This window comes from Danio rerio, chromosome 3, assembly GCF_052040795.2.
Source record: "Danio rerio strain M-AB ecotype USA chromosome 3, GRCz13ab, whole genome shotgun sequence".
NCBI classification, from domain to species: Eukaryota; Metazoa; Chordata; class Actinopteri; order Cypriniformes; family Danionidae; genus Danio; species Danio rerio.
This window is the reverse complement of record NC_141023.1, coordinates 42,452,068-42,467,855: the sequence shown is the minus strand read 5'-3', so window position 1 is coordinate 42,467,855 and position 15,788 is coordinate 42,452,068. Positions and strand designations below refer to the sequence as shown.

Genomic DNA, 15,788 nt, shown 5'->3' with positions numbered 1-15,788 from the left:
ATCATATTTGATACAAAAAGGAAAAAGAAAGTTCTACTAGCATAGTATAGCTTTAACTACATTTTCTTCAAAAATTGAACAATGAAGATTGCAATATGTCTTACAATATTGAGTGCTTATAAATCGTTTTTCAATTTTGATCGCAACTATATATCTCAATAAATCCATTTTGTTCTGTTTGGTGATTCATGTTATGCTCTTTCAGGGTAATCTTAATGATTTTCTGCATGGGAAATTTACTTACTCTGAGTACTCCTCCTAGTTGTCCTAAAAAAGCACACTCGCTTATCGTCTTCATTTATTCAAGTCCATATTTCACTCATAAAATTATCATTCAGAATGCTTCATATTCACAGTCACATTCACCTTATGACCCTCTCAAAAGAGCGTAAATGTCCATTGAATTTTAAAGTGCCAGTAATAAGATGATCTTTTTTGTGTGTGTGGTGAGGTTAGAAGGTCCTTTTCTTAATTTAACCATTATGGCAGCAATCAATTGCTGGTCTGTCATGATACAGCAATCTTACTTTATGGTGACACATAATCAAAGTACAAATGGGATTTATGTGAAATATGTGAACCCAAACCAATGAGTCAGCTTCCAAGATTGACAAGGGTTTCCGCCACGAGCTATTATTTAGATATCAAATTAATTGGTAATGAAAGATGTATGATCCTTTTCACGACTTCCGAATCATTCATCTCAGGCATCCATTAAAAATGTATTTTGATGATATTTATACAGCTCACAAGAAATACCTTTCGACACAACATTGTTTTTAAAATATATCTAGCTTACTCTTTGAGTGTGGCTGACTGTATCTAAAACGTGTTTCATTTTAAGCCTCAACAATCAGAAGCAGCAACCTACTGTGCTTTCTTTCCTTTTTTTTTGTGTGTGTGTGTAGTCTGGTTGCGTAATGCATTTTAACGTCTTAAGTAACACCGCTTTAAAAAAACAACCAACGTCATGATGACAAGCACAACTTATTTACCTTCAGACATTTCATAAGTCTGCGTCTGTGCTGATGTCAATTGCTGGATGAATGTGGAGAATATAAAGAATTGAAGTATTAATCTTAGATGAAGAATGTGTTCACCCACAGCTATGAAACTTTATTAGCCCCAGAAGTCATGATTAAAATTCAGCGAAAATGACACATGAATGAGATTTGTATATGGAATCGATCGTCAGCTTGGTATTTTTTTTTCTTGTTGGAAACCTTTTTGAACTTTTGAAGCATTGAGTGGAAAACAGCAGTGGGTTTATTCATTATTTGGATGCCGTTAATTCTTCCCTCTTAACATCCTTGATTTATTTATTTATTCGTTTTCTAAATCATGAGTTCTTTTGTATAATTGTTTTGATGCGTGACTCACATCTGTTAAATTGAAATGTAGCGTTTGTACATTCTGACATTGTTCTTTTAAAATTGCTGCAATTTCATTACAGGCATCTTCAGAAATTGTTCTGCAATCATGGCTTAACAATAATTCATTTTCTTTAGTCTCTAGAAATAAGTGTGTTTAAAGATTCATCTTTCAAAGTTGAGTACACAACATGGCATCCTGTTTTAAAATGCATCCATGTGGTTTCTTATTGGTCAGGTGTCCTAGCTACTCTAAAGCTGCACTCTTACACTATGTAGTTTTAATAGTCCTTGACTTGGCTTGTTAGACTACATGTTGTTGTAACATGATCCTTACATCTGTAAGGCTTGAAGCTTATGCTGCTATTCTGAAACAATAATTAAAAACAGAAAGCAGTTGAAGGGTGGCACGTTTAAATCAAATATTCATCTGACTCGATTGTAATTAATCTGACTCCATTAAAGTTGTTATGATCATTGATAAAGAGAATGAATCTCAATGCCTTAAAGCAGGCAAAGTTTTTAATTAAGTTACATATTTAAATATACAGACAGTAGAATGAAACAAACTAACATACTGTATAGAAAACCTTAGCTGTAACATATGAACTTCTGTGTAACAAAGACATATGCATGTTAGCATATGAGGCTAAGCCATTCTTCCCAATCAATAGTTAAATTTCCTGCTTATACCCTGAGCAACCATTAGTCAACCATGTGTGAAATATCAACCCCCAAAACCAGCTAAACATGAAAGCATAGTTGAGGAGATAAAGTGGGGGAGAAGTACATTGACATACTGTACTCTCCTTAGACTATGACTGAACAATAGTAAATAGATTGTATATTAAAATACATAGATGTCTCTTGATTCCGTTACTACATCAACTTTCAAATGACACCAAACATGACAAAGTTTTATGTAAGAAGACCACGAGCAGATGATCTGTGTATGGTGAAAAGCACATGGTTTCTGGAATAAAATGGCAGAGGGCTAATGGTGGGGCTAATAATTCAGGGGGGCTATTAATTCTGACTTCAACTGTATGTACTATAGTGTGCTATAAACACATCAAGTCCTGTTTTTTAATTTCTAACATAAATCAAGATCCAAATCCCAGCAATTTTGGGGCCATCCACACTGTGACGTAGCACTGCAGTTTTTCCCATCCATCGATTTTGAATGACAGGTTTGTATTATCATGTCTTAGAAATGCATACTATCATGTGCAAAAGATAGGATTTGCACAGAAACTGGGATTTAAGATCTTTTAAAATTGTCTGTGATCCAGCTGCACCCCAAACAAAAGTAGGTTGTACATTTAAATTAAGTAAATACTGTAAAATTACATGTAGTTTACAACCATTTGATTTACCACAGCTGCATAGTGTCATGACAACTATAAACAACGACGCTTCAATCATACACCAGGAATCCCAGTTTATGGATTTTAAATCTTGCTTATTTGTACAATAACATAATGGATCTCCATACAGCGGCATAGAATTACTTCTGTCACATATGTCATGTGAAAAGACTATGCAGCATGTTAAACATGTGTGTTTGTGTGCACAGCGAACTGTGTAACTGCTTTTGTGTGTGGCTCATTCATCGTTGCACAGACTGAATAAACAGCAGTACATCAATTAACTATTGGGAAACTTACTGGTTCAGTTTTACTGTGGTATTTGTGATATTTGCTTCATTCTAGCTGAGTTGCTGTCCGTCATTTTTGCTGTGTTTATCTGATATCCAATGCTGGGTATCCTTCAGTAGCAGCAAGCCTGAATATTGGGGGGTTTTGCTCATTTGCATTTAAAGGCACAGGCACAGCTAAAAATTCCCCCTGACATAAAAATTGACATATTCAGCAAATTAAAATACATGATCTGATGGTTATTGTGAGCTGAAACTTTTACATCTAAAGTTTTACATATTGTAAAAAGGGGCAAAATAGGAGATCTTTATTTGTGCTCATAACAGCCTGATAAAAGCAGAAAAAACTGTCAACATTTCCCTATGGCTGATGGACGTTGTTGAGCAAATTGCGTCATCTGGTTTGGTGCTCCATTAAGCTCTCAGAGTATTCTATTGGCGGAAAAATGTGATTGCAATGATTATTAATCAACTTTTTGTTAGCATGTCAAACCACAATCGCACAGTGTGAGCAAGGCTTAATGAACACATTTCGATATCTTTGTTTCGCTAGGTGAGACACATTTACAAGGGAACAGGATTGAGAACCGCTGCTTGAGAACAGTGATTGTCAACCTGTATTGCAGGTGTTACAGGGGGCCACCAGCTGGCATTAATATAAATAAAAAGATTGTTAATATACGTAAAACTGTCTAACGATAATTAGATTTTTTTTTTCCATAGTCTGTTGAAATTCTTGATTCTGATTGGCTGGCAGGTCTACAATGAAATGTTTCACTGCACAGGTAGTTCCAGTGAGTTTTGATCACAGCTCTAAGTAAATGTGCTTCCCTCAAACATTAGTAGTAACCATAGTGATGGTTGCTAGAGCCTTTCATTTGAGATGTGTTCTTCTTTGTAATTAATGTGTGGTGGGAGTCAATCACCTTGCCAAAATTCTCAGAAATACTGAACAGATGCAGTAGATTACTAGTTACTAGTTACTTCTCACAAAAAGTAACTGAGTTAAATAATTATAAAAAAATAACCAATTACCAGGAAAGTATATCTATTTTGTTGCTTTATAAAAAAAATCTAATTTGTCAAATGACTATAACATAAATATAAACATTGTACACTAAATTACACTGTTGCTGTGGGACAATGTGAGAGACAACAGCAGCATGCCCTCAACTATATATCTATATATTATTTTGTATAATTCTGCCTGAGTAATAAGTGTCTGCGGGGGAGAAAAAATAAGTTTTATTTGCTTTGACATTGTGGCTTCGTCTCCTTTGGTAGCAGAGCTCACGTTATCACATGCGTAGCCACTCATTTTGTGGCGGCATGTGACTGTGAGGTGCTTCATTAGATTAAAATTACTTGTCACCAAGACTCTCTTTTCCTGGGCGTAACTTGCTCGACAAATAAACATTCATGCCCTTTACCTCAACGAGGGGAAATTAGTGCTTATATTTTCATTTTGCAAACACTACCTTCAAACTTGTTGGATTTTTCATCGTTCTGACTCCTGGTTGTTGGCGTGTGCCACTAACTAAGCTAATCTAAACCAATCTAACCCAATCATCACGTTCTCCGTTACACCATGTTCGCAGACACACCAATCATCAAAACTGGTTGGTTATGTGTCCCGCCCCAACCCCGAACACACACACCCCAGATAAAGATAAGGCCTATGGCTGAGAGAGAGAGACGCTGTTCACATGAAAACTACTTCAGTGATCTCAATTATACTAACATGCGTTGTATTGTCAGTAACAGCAATGGTGTTGTAATTTAATTACTCATTATTGAATAAAGTAGAGTCGTTAGTAATGCTGTTAATTTATGATGCCGTTATTCCCGTCACTGGCTATTATGCATTTTTATATATTAATGAACTTTTCCCAAATAAAGTCAACTGATACAGATATTTTTGATATATTTGTTTTATTGAAGATTCCTAGTGCAACAAATTAATGAAACCTTTTTGCAATTCTGAGCAACGCAGTGGCGCAGTAGGTAGTGCTGTCTCCTCACAGCAAGAAAATTTCTGGTTCGAGCCTTGGCTGGTTCAGTTGGCGTTTTTATTTGGAGTTGCATTCGCGTGGGTTTCCTCCGTGTGCTCCAGTTACCCCACAATCCAAATACATGTGGTACAGGTGAATTGGGTAGGCTAATTTGTCTTTAGAGTATGTGTGTGAATGAGTGTCTTTGGATGTTTCCCAAAGATGGGTTGCAGTTGAAAGGGCATCCGCTGTGTAAAACATATGCTGGGTAAGTTGCTGGTTTATTCCGCTGTGGCGACCCCGGACTAATAAAGGGACTAAGCCGAGAAGAAAATTAATTACCTTTTCTATTTTTTGCACCATCAGGACAAGTACAGCACACCTTGAGTGAATCCAAATGTGTCAAGAAAAGCTTTCATAGTTTGCCAATTGTAATGTTTGCTTTGTTAGACCTACAAAACCAAATCCAAATCTTTTTAAATGACCCATTATTAAATCCTCTGAAGCACATACCCCAGTTAAAAATCACTGTGATAGAAGACAAAAATTAATCTATTTAATTTGAAATCTTCATGTAGTTTTATTCAGACAGAGGTGAGCTGACAAACTGCAGCCAAAGTTTTTTCTCCAGGTCAGATGCCTACATAGGGAGAATTTTAATACAGCACTTAAAAAGAAAGAAATAAAGAAAGAAAGAAAGAAAGAAAGAAAGAAAGAAAGAAAGAAAGAAAGAAAGAAAGAATAACAGTGCTGGGCACTCAGAAAATCTATTTATTCAGCTATCAACACAAACAGCAACCTGAAACATGCTCTTCTTGCTGTTGCTGCTGCACATTTGTTATTCGACAGACAATATATTGTCGGTTACATAACTAATGTGCAGCAGCAGAGGAAGAGCATGTTTCAGGTTGCTGGTTTTGTGTCATTTTTCATTAAATCAAAGCTTCTAGTGATCTATGTGTAACGGAGGCCAGCTAGCAAAGTGCTATGCAGGTAAATCACTCCTTTGACCTCAAAAGGTGCTCTAGTGACAGACGCTAGGAGCATTGGTCTTTAGCCTCCTTGTTACATCAACTGACTCCCAATCCCTGGTTCTATCCCAGCTCAGGAGCAAAAGACGTGGATCATCACCTTTCATCAAAGTTGTCCTAAAACTACTGAATGGCACGCATTCTCATCCCAGGGCAATTTTGAAAAAACATTTTTGATTCACTTTGAATGTTGACTACTGTAGATTGGTAGACACTACTAGGGCTTTACCTTTGGTTGCTATATGGTAAAATCTGGCTGTCAAAACACATCAAAATTACTTTGAATTGACATCTAATATACTTTTTTTGTGCCACTATTTTGGTGGTCAAAAGGGCAAACGTGTGGATATTAAATTGATTTGCTTTTTTGAAGTGCTTTTTTAATGTCTTAAATAGGGATGCTCCGATCGGAGATTGGTATTGGCCGATAATTACATTTAACTATTCAATTGTATGCTAATCGCTAATCAGGCCCATCTCATGAACTGATCGCAAATGTCTGCGTTAGTTGGAGATGAGCAAAATATTTAAATGGTCTTGCATGTATTTAGGGCTTTTTAAATATAAGAATTTTACTTATTGCAATAAACAAAAGTTTAGGTCTGTTGACATTTAGTAAAGAAATAATGGATTTATAAGTTTCAATTTTAACGTATTATACATTAAATATGCTCAGTTTTTTTCTTGATTCAGACATGTTGTTTCTAAATTGTATTGTTATTCATTTTTCCTATAATAATAATAATAATAATAATTATTATTTTGTTTGTGCTATCTATTATGTTTTGTAAAGCTGCTTCTGGCCATGACATGTTCACACCTAAATGGTTATAAGAGACATGTTTAAGGCATTATATGCAACATCCCTAAATTATTCTCTTGGGTTAGAAGAGAGTTCCACTTACAGTAAGTATCATACTTAGAGGGAAAATTTGCTTTGTGCATTATAAAGCTTGAAGCATCAGAATCGGTACTCAGTATCAGCTGATCACCAAGAAATCGGTTCTCTGCACTGGCTGCAAAAATCCTGATTGGAGCACCCCTAGTCTTAATGTGCCCACTTGGATGTTGGCTGAAATGATTTGTTAACATTTATAACAATTAATGTATGACTAGACAAGCTTTGTTGCTAGTAGAAAACCTGGAAGTATAAACAGTTTGAAAGTTGAAATAAATTTAAGAGTACAGTACATTTAGCTAGTGTGAACAACGTCTTCTGAACTCACCCATGAACTGATGAAAAGAAGTGGTTTGGGATACGGTCCAGTTCACTTCAAACTTTTTTTGTGCAGTCGTGCCAATTAACAGAAGTGAATCGCAAACTGCACAACAAACTTTAGATTTCATAACGTTTTGTTATTCGTGTGTATGTCTGTGTATCACCTAATGCTACCTTGGCGGCAAGTGGGACTGACCCAGTGCAAACAAAGTGATAATGTCTGCTTGTCTCCTCCTAACTTCTGCAGACATCGCATTACGTTCTGAACATTTTATAAATTATTTATGTGGCAGATAGAAACAAGTGGCTCTCTGTATGTTACCAAAACCAAAAGATTCAGTAAAAGAAGAAAGATTGTGATGTGCATACATCTTTCCATTCCATTTTGGGCCTTGCCTTTTGTGGCTGTCCATCACCTAGCAACAGCTGTACACACAACAATAGTTCAATGACACAAGTGTACCAGGGTTTATTAACTAGCTCTCACAGCGGCAGCTAGCTTTCTGCAACTCTCACATGTTCACCCACTGAAGCTAAGCAGGGCTGTGCCTGGTCAGTACCTGGATGGGAGACCACATGTGAAAGCTAGGTTGCTGCCAGAACTGGTGTTAGTGAAGCCAGCAGGGGGCGCTCATCCTGCAGTCTGTATGGGTCCTAACGCCCCAGTAAAGTGAAGGGGAGTATATACTGCTCATGTGAGATGTTAAACTGAGCAACAGTTTACCAGTTTAACAGTTTAAGTTCTGACTCTGTGTGGTTGTTAAAAATTCCAGCATGTCCTTCGAACAATAGTAGGGGTTTAACCCCTGCATCCTGGCCAAATTTGCCTACTGGCCTCTGTCCATCATAGCCTCCTAACTATCCCCATATCATAATTTGCTTCATCACTCTGTCTCCTCTCCACCAATCAGCTGGAGTGTGGGGTGCGGTCTGGCATAATATGGCTGCTATCGCGTCATCCCGGTGGATGCTGCACATTGGTGGTAGATGAGAAGATTCCCTAAAAATGTATAAAGCACTTTGAGTGTCAAGAAAAGCACTATATAAAAAGTAAGGAATTATTATTATAATTATAAAAAAGAACAAAAAAAAAAAAACGTGTGAACACAAATCAGTCGAGAAGCTGGCAAGGTGGGACAATCAAACTTCAGTTCTGACTAGGCAATTGAACCAAGTGCAAAAGCACCCTAAGTATGTAGTTGTGTTCTGGACGGTTGCTAGGTGGTTTCTAGGCAATCGATAAGATGTTCTAGGTTGTTGCATTGCTAAAGTATTCTAGATGGTTGTTTGTGTAAAATGGCTGGTTTCTGTTGATTTCACTTGACTTAATATAAGTAATTTTACAAAAAAAAAGTCTGAATGTATTTACAAAAATCCATATTGCTCTTTGCTTAGAAATAAAATGAAGTTTGATATATTCACTACAAAAGCTGAACAATCCATCAAACTCTGCTGAATAATTGACGAATCATTCTAATAATCATAATCCATGATCAAAATGAACACTTAATGCAAGTGTGACATGGACGCTTCAATCCACCCCTGATGTTTTACACATGATTGTGGCCCAGTCATCTCAAATGATGAATGGGTGTTTGGACCTCGTGGCTAAAGCATGAATCACTATAACTAATGCTCATAGGTAGAAATTTTAACAATAGTCTAACATTTAGAAATAAACTGCAGTGTCATTTATCCTGCACCGTTTATGCTGACATGAAATGATACCTCTAATCAAGTGGCTTGTTGAGAAATGTGCTATTATATTTCTACGCAGAAAATGACTTGCCATTTTCACCTGATGAATTATAAAACAGGTAATCCAGGATAGACTGAAACTACAGAAACGAGGGCCAATGAGGGAATATACACAGGTGAGCCTTTTTTTCCAAATTGGCTTACAGAACAGCATCCTAGCAACAGCATAGCAACACAGTACAAACAAATCAGAACACATTAGCAAATGTATAGCAATGCATTGGTTATGATGAGCCACAACAAATAAAACATATTAGTGTATATGTAATGTGCTGTATGAGCCATCTTCGACCACTTTAAATATAGGATATGGCTTGGTGTACCACTGCTACGCTGATGACACTCAAATCTATATAAGTGTTCGCCCCAATCCTAACACTGCTACGTCAGTTTTTATTTGCCTGTCTTTTGAAAATTAAGTTCTGGTTGAGTAAAATCTTCCTTAAATTAAACAGTTCCAAAATTGAGGTCTTATTAATTACTAAGGTTAGCTAGTACAAGGATTTTACACTTTAGGTTGATAATGTTCAACTGTCTCCTTCTACCCTGGTGCGTAATCTTGGGGTGCTCTTTGATGCACAGCTCAGTTTTAACTCCTACTTCAAACACTTAACAAAAACTGCCTTCTTTCATCTCCACAATATTGCACGGATCAGACCATTTCTCTTACAACCTGATGCAGAGAGGCTTATCCATGCCTTCATCACATCACGTCTAGATTTTTGTAATTCACTTTTTGGGGGTTTACCTACAAGTTCTCTCAGAAGACTACAATATATACAAAATTCTGCTGCACAGGTTCTAACACACACATCATCACGCCACTATATTACTCCTGTGCTACAACAATTACACTGGCTTCCTGTTAAATCACTGATTGATTTTAAGACCTTGATTTTAACTTTCAAAGCAGTGCAAGGGTTAGCACCCAGTTACATCTGCGACCTGGTGACCCTCGCCACCCCAGCCCGCAGCCTTCGTTCTGCATCGGAACTTACATTGCATCAGCCACGGTGTAATCTCAAGTCCATGGGTGGGAGGGCTTTTTCACACAGTGTGCCTAAGCTTTGGAATGCACTCCCCATCAGCATTAGGAATGCTGCCTCTCTGGACTGTTTTAAGAAACGTATTAAGACTCACCTTTTTAGCATTAGTTTTAACTTGATGATCATTTTGTTTAACTTTTTATTTCGATCTTATGGTTCATATTTTTATTGTTTTATTGCATCGTTTATTGTTGTGCTGTTTTGCTTGCTCTGTGTTCTAGTATTTTGTCTGTAGCGCTTTGAGTATAAGAAAAGCACATTACAAATTAAATGTATTATTATTATTATTATTATTATATGTAGTTAATGCATTTACAAACATGAATAAAGAACAAACAATACATTTATAACAGTCTATTCATGTTTGTTAAAGAGCCCATATTATACATGAAATAGGGTCATATCTTGGTTGTAAGGGTCTCCAACAACAGTCTAATATGCATACAAGGTCAAAAAACACTTTCATGGTCTTATTATCTGCATTTATTTTTACCTAAATATCCCAGCGACTCCCGTATGAATCGTCCAGTGATTCATTTGTTCTCAAACCCCTCCTTAGCGCGAAGCTAATCTGCGCTGATTGGACCGATGACAGTCTGTCGCGATTGGTCGACTGCCTTCAGTCAGAGAGTGAAATGCCCAATAGCTAATCAGCAATATAAAAAGTAATCACAGTTCATACACGCTCGATAGTGTAGGCGTGGATTTTAGCTGCCACACACACACAAAAACACACACACACCTCCGGACAACAACGCTCCCGCCCGCACCTGCCAGGTTTTAGCCTGAGAACCCGCCCCGTTTTCTGCCCGCCACGCCCGATCCCGCTAAAGAGCGGGGGAGAACACAACCAAAAATCACCCAGCTATACAGTCCAGACAGCCAAGCTGTCTGTATAAACACACACACATCACCAAGCACACAAAGCTCTCTCTCTCTCTCTCTCATACGCGCGCGTGAGCACTAACACACACACACACACACACACACACACACACACACACACACACACACACACACACACACACATTTACATTTACATTTACATTTAGTCATTTAGCAGACGCTTTTATCCAAAGCGACTTACAAATGAGGACAAGGAAGCAATTTACACAACTAAGAGCAACAATGAATAAGTACTAAAGGCAAGTTTCAGGTCTGTAAAGTCTAAGAAGGGAAGTGTTAGTAGTGTTTTTTTTTTTTTTTTTGTACAGTTAGTGTGATATTCAAAGAGGCAATTGCAGATTAGGAAGTGAAGTGGAGACTAAATAGTTGAGTTTTTAGTCGTTTCTTGAAAATAGCGAGTGACTCTGCTGTTCTGATGCAGTTAGGGAGTTCATTCCACCAACTGGGCAGATTGAGCGTGAGCGTTCGCGAAAGTGATTTTTTCCCTCTTTGGGATGGAACCACGAGGCGACGTTCATTCACAGAACGCAAGTTTCTGGAGGGCACATAGATCTGCAGAAGTGAGTGCAGATAAGAAGGTGCTAGGCCAGAAGTCACTTTGTAGGCAAACATCAGAGTTTTGAATTTGATGCGAGCAGCAACTGGCAGCCAGTGCAAACGGACTAGCAGCGGAGTGACATGTGCTCGTTTAGGTTCATTGAAGACAACTCGTGCTGCTGCATTCTGGAGCAGTTGAAGAGGCTTGATAGAGTTAGCTGGAAGCCCAGCTAGTAGAGAGTTGCAGTAATCCAGTTTGGAGAGAACAAGAGCTTGAACAAGGAGTTGAGCTGCATGTTCAGATAAGAAGGGTCGGATCTTTCTGATGTTATAGAGTGCAAATCTGCACGATCGAGCAGTTCTAGAAATGTGGTCAGAGAAGTTTAGTTGGTCATCAATCGTTACTCCAAGGCTTTTCACCATTTTGGATGCAGTAATGGTTGCCCCATCCATCTGGATTGAAAAGTTATGGTGTAGAGTCGGGTTGGCAGAAACTACAAGCATTTCCGTTTTTGCGAGGTTCAGCTGAAGATGATGATCTTTCATCCAGTGTGAAATATCCAACAGGCAGGCTGAGATACGAGCTGGAACCGAGGGATCATCAGGATGAAAAGAGAGGTATAGCTGGGTATCATCAGCATAGCAGTGGTAGGAGAATCCATGTCTCTGGATGACTGGTCCTAGAGATGATGTGTAGATGGAGAAGAGAAGTGGCCCAAGAACAGAGCCTTGAGGTACCCCAGTGTTTAGATGCTGTAGGTTGGACACCTCTCCCCTCCAAGACACCCTGAATGACCTGTCAGAGAGGTAAGATCTGAACCATTGTATAACAGTGCCCGCAACGCCCAGTGACTCAAGCGTAGATAGCAGGATCTGGTGGTTGACAGTGTCAAAAGCAGCTGACAAGTCCAGCAAAATGAGGACTGATGATTTAGAGTCTGCTTTAGCCAGTCTGAGATCCTCCACGACCGAGAGCAGGGCAGTCTCAGTTGAGTGGCCTTTCTTAAAGCCGGATTGCTTGTTGTCCATGAGATTGTTTTGAGTAAGAAAGTCCAGGACTTGATTGAACACTACTTTCTCCAGAATCTTGGCCATGAATGGAAGCAGGGATACTGGTTTGTAGTTTTCAAGTAGCGTATGGTCCAGGTTGGGTTTCTTTAGCAGTGGGGTTACCCTAGCCTGCTTAAATGTAGTGGGGAATAAGCCAGAGTCAAGAGATGTGTTAATTATGTGAGTCAGTGTTGGTATGACTGCAGGAGAGATGGCTTGCAAGAGATGAGAGGGAATGGGATCGAGTGGACAGGTGGTTGCATGGCTAGATAGCACAAGTTTGGACACCTCAGACTCAGAGAGCTGAGAAAAAGAGGTGAGTGTGTGTGGTGTTGGTGTTGTATCTTGCGTGTTTGTTGTAGGTGCAGCAAATTGAGCACTGATTTTTGCAGTTTTGGTGCAGAAGAATGTAGCAAAGTCATCAGTAGTAAGTGTGGAGGATGCGGGTGGAGGAGGAGGATAGAGGAGGGAGGAAAATGTTTTAAAAAGTAGGCGAGGATTAGTGGCATTGTTGATTTTCAGACGGTAATACGTCTGCTTTGCAGAAGTAACCTCAGCTGAGAAAGAGGACAGAAGAGTTTGGTATGTTAAGAGATGTGCAGGATTTGTAGTTTTCCGCCAAATTCTCTCCGCAGCCCGAAGTTTTGAGCGATGCTCACGGAGAGCATTCGAGAGCCAGGGTGCAGGAGGACTGGCACGGGCTGGCCTGGATGCAAGAGGACATAATCGGTCTAGACATGATGCTAGTGTGGAGCAGAGTGTATTAGTGGCACTGTTCGAATCAAGTGCAGTGAGTTTGCGAGATGGAGGAAGAGAGTCTGAAACAATGGTGGATAGTCTATTGGGTGAGAGAGATCGTAGGTTTCTGCGAAAGGTAACCAGTGTTGGAGTGTGTGGCGGCTCAGGAGTAATGTGGATGTTGAGAGACAGAAGGAAATGATCAGATATTTGTAGTGGAGTTACTATTGTTTGATCAGTGAAGCAGTGTCGTGTGTAAATAAGGTCTAGCTGATTACCTGATTTGTGGGTAGCAGAAGTAGGTGCTCTTTTTAGGTCAAAAGAGGCAAGCAAAGTCTGAAAGTCTGCAGCTTGCGGTTTGTCAACGTAAATGTTGAAGTCACCTAGCACCAATAAGGGAGTGGCAAAATTAGAAAAAGATGAGAGAAGAACATCCAGTTCATCTAGGAAGTGACCTAATTTACCTGGTGGGCGGTAGATGACAACCACATTTATGTAGAAGGGGTGGATAATGGTGACTGCATGGAATTCAAAGGAGCTGATTGTTGGCAGGGACGGTATCAGAGTAAATTTCCATTCTTTGGAAATTAGTAGTCCAGTCCCACCCCCTCTCCCTGTCTGACGAGGAGTGTGGGAAAAAGAGAAATTAGCAGAAAGAGTAGCATGTGTAGCAGTGTCCTCCGGCCTCAACCAGGTCTCAGTTAGAGCCATGAGATTATAGTCAGAATATGTAGCTATGGAGGTAATAAAATCAGCCTTGTTAACAGCTGATTGACAATTCCAGAGGCCCACGGAGAGAGAGAGTTGTGAAATAGTAGATACATGTATTGAACGAAGGTTGTGAGGATTACGCCTGCAGCGTACCTCCCGTGTTTTGCGAGTGTTAGTAACAACAGGAATTAGAAAACACATAATAAAAGTGCACTGACAACAAAAGATAAAGTAAAACAAGAAAGTAAAGTACTCAAGTGCTTTGTCGGTGTCTTTGCTCGGTGGAGTCGCGCAGGTAGAGTCGATGGTCTTTACCCTCGTCGGTCTTAGTCGCGCAGGTAGAGTCGATGGTCTTTACCCTCGTCGGTCTTAGTCGCGCAGGTAGAGTCGATGGTCTTTACCCTCGTCGGTCTTCACACGAGGCGGTCTTCACACGAGGCTGCCGCGACCGCTGCCGCGGTGAACTAGTTGTTTATATAACCCCAAAGCACTAGCTGATTGAATTCAGCTGGACACGCCTCGAGAGTCAAAACAAGGGCCGAAACTGAGGCGGACGACGCGAAACCGCATCTGCGTTCGCTCCACAAGCTCTTATAGTAACCAAGGAAACAGTGGCTAAACAACTTCTAGTATTATACACAACTGAAAGCAAGTTTAAATGTCCTACAACTTTACACAAACAGCTGGAAACAAGTCCTCAAACCATACACAACAACTGAAACAAATCTTAAATGTACTTACAGGCTGCTGGTCTAGATGCTGCTAAAGTGCTTCTCCTGCCGACTAATGCTAGCGTGCTCACTATATAGTGGTTACACACAGACACACACACACACACACACACACACACACACACATATACACACAAGCACCAAGCAGACACACAGGCAAAACTCTCTCTTTCTCATTTGCATGGCAATATCCGTGATATTGCTAGACAGCCCTCTCCCGTCCCAAATTAAACCCGTTACCGACTGCTCCCGCGATTTATTCGGAAATTTATTCCCGCGCCGCAGAAATCTGGCGCGGGGACAGCCGCGGGAATGCAGACCTCTACCACGGAGCTCCATAAACGAAGCAGCACGCGTCTCGTTTTTAACGTGACTTTGCACGCGATAAGAGAATATAGCCAGTTAACCTGATACAGTACACGCGGTTACAAGTAACAATTCACAACTAAATACATTTGCAAGCTAGAGCCAACAACTTTAATCGCACGTACTTACACTTGAGAAATGGAGGAAGAAACCGATCCTGACATGACCAGCAGTAAGTTAACTTACTCTTTACTGATCCTTCCTTTAACAAACGCAGATGAAGTATTCTTTGTAGCATGTAGTTTCCAGTAGTTTCCAACTGCTTGGTTATAATGCTGATGTTTCATCTTTGGGTAGAGACTCAATATAATATCCATCTGCAGTGTGACTTCAATCGACCGGCATGTTTGTGTGCATGTGTTTGTGGGTGTGTGTGTGTGTCTGGGTTTCTGCGTCAGAGGGCGGCGCCTCAGGTTTGAAATCTCCCGGGTTTGCGCGTGCACGTGAATAACTTGGTTTCGTTCGCACGTCATGGCGAAACACCTAATGACTCGATATCAAGGCGACTCGTTTGAAGCACTATGAGTCGACTCTTTAATTGATGAATCAACCGTTTTAAACACTGTATTCTTACAGATTTAAGCCTTAGCTGGATACTTCACTTCACTTAGAGCTGTGTTACACACTACATGGAGGGGAATTTTCAAAAACCCATAATATGGGCTCTTTAATGTAAG

The 15,788-nt window shown here is 39.7% G+C and overlaps 1 protein-coding gene across 1 annotated transcript; it reads right to left on the bottom strand.

Moving 5' to 3' along the window:
* Window positions 1-11,104: 11,104 nt before the first annotated feature.
* LOC147845988 (putative RNA-directed DNA polymerase from transposon BS) lies at window positions 11,105-14,367 on the bottom strand. Its single transcript, XM_087244995.1, has 2 exons — window positions 13,768-14,367; window positions 11,105-13,686 (listed from the first exon to the last, which is right to left on the bottom strand). The coding sequence occupies exons 1-2, from the start codon at window positions 14,213-14,215 to the stop codon at window positions 11,318-11,320; spliced, it is 2,817 nt and encodes a 938-aa protein (XP_087101121.1). The 5' UTR covers window positions 14,216-14,367; the 3' UTR covers window positions 11,105-11,317.
* Between the last annotated feature and the right edge of the window lie 1,421 nt (window positions 14,368-15,788).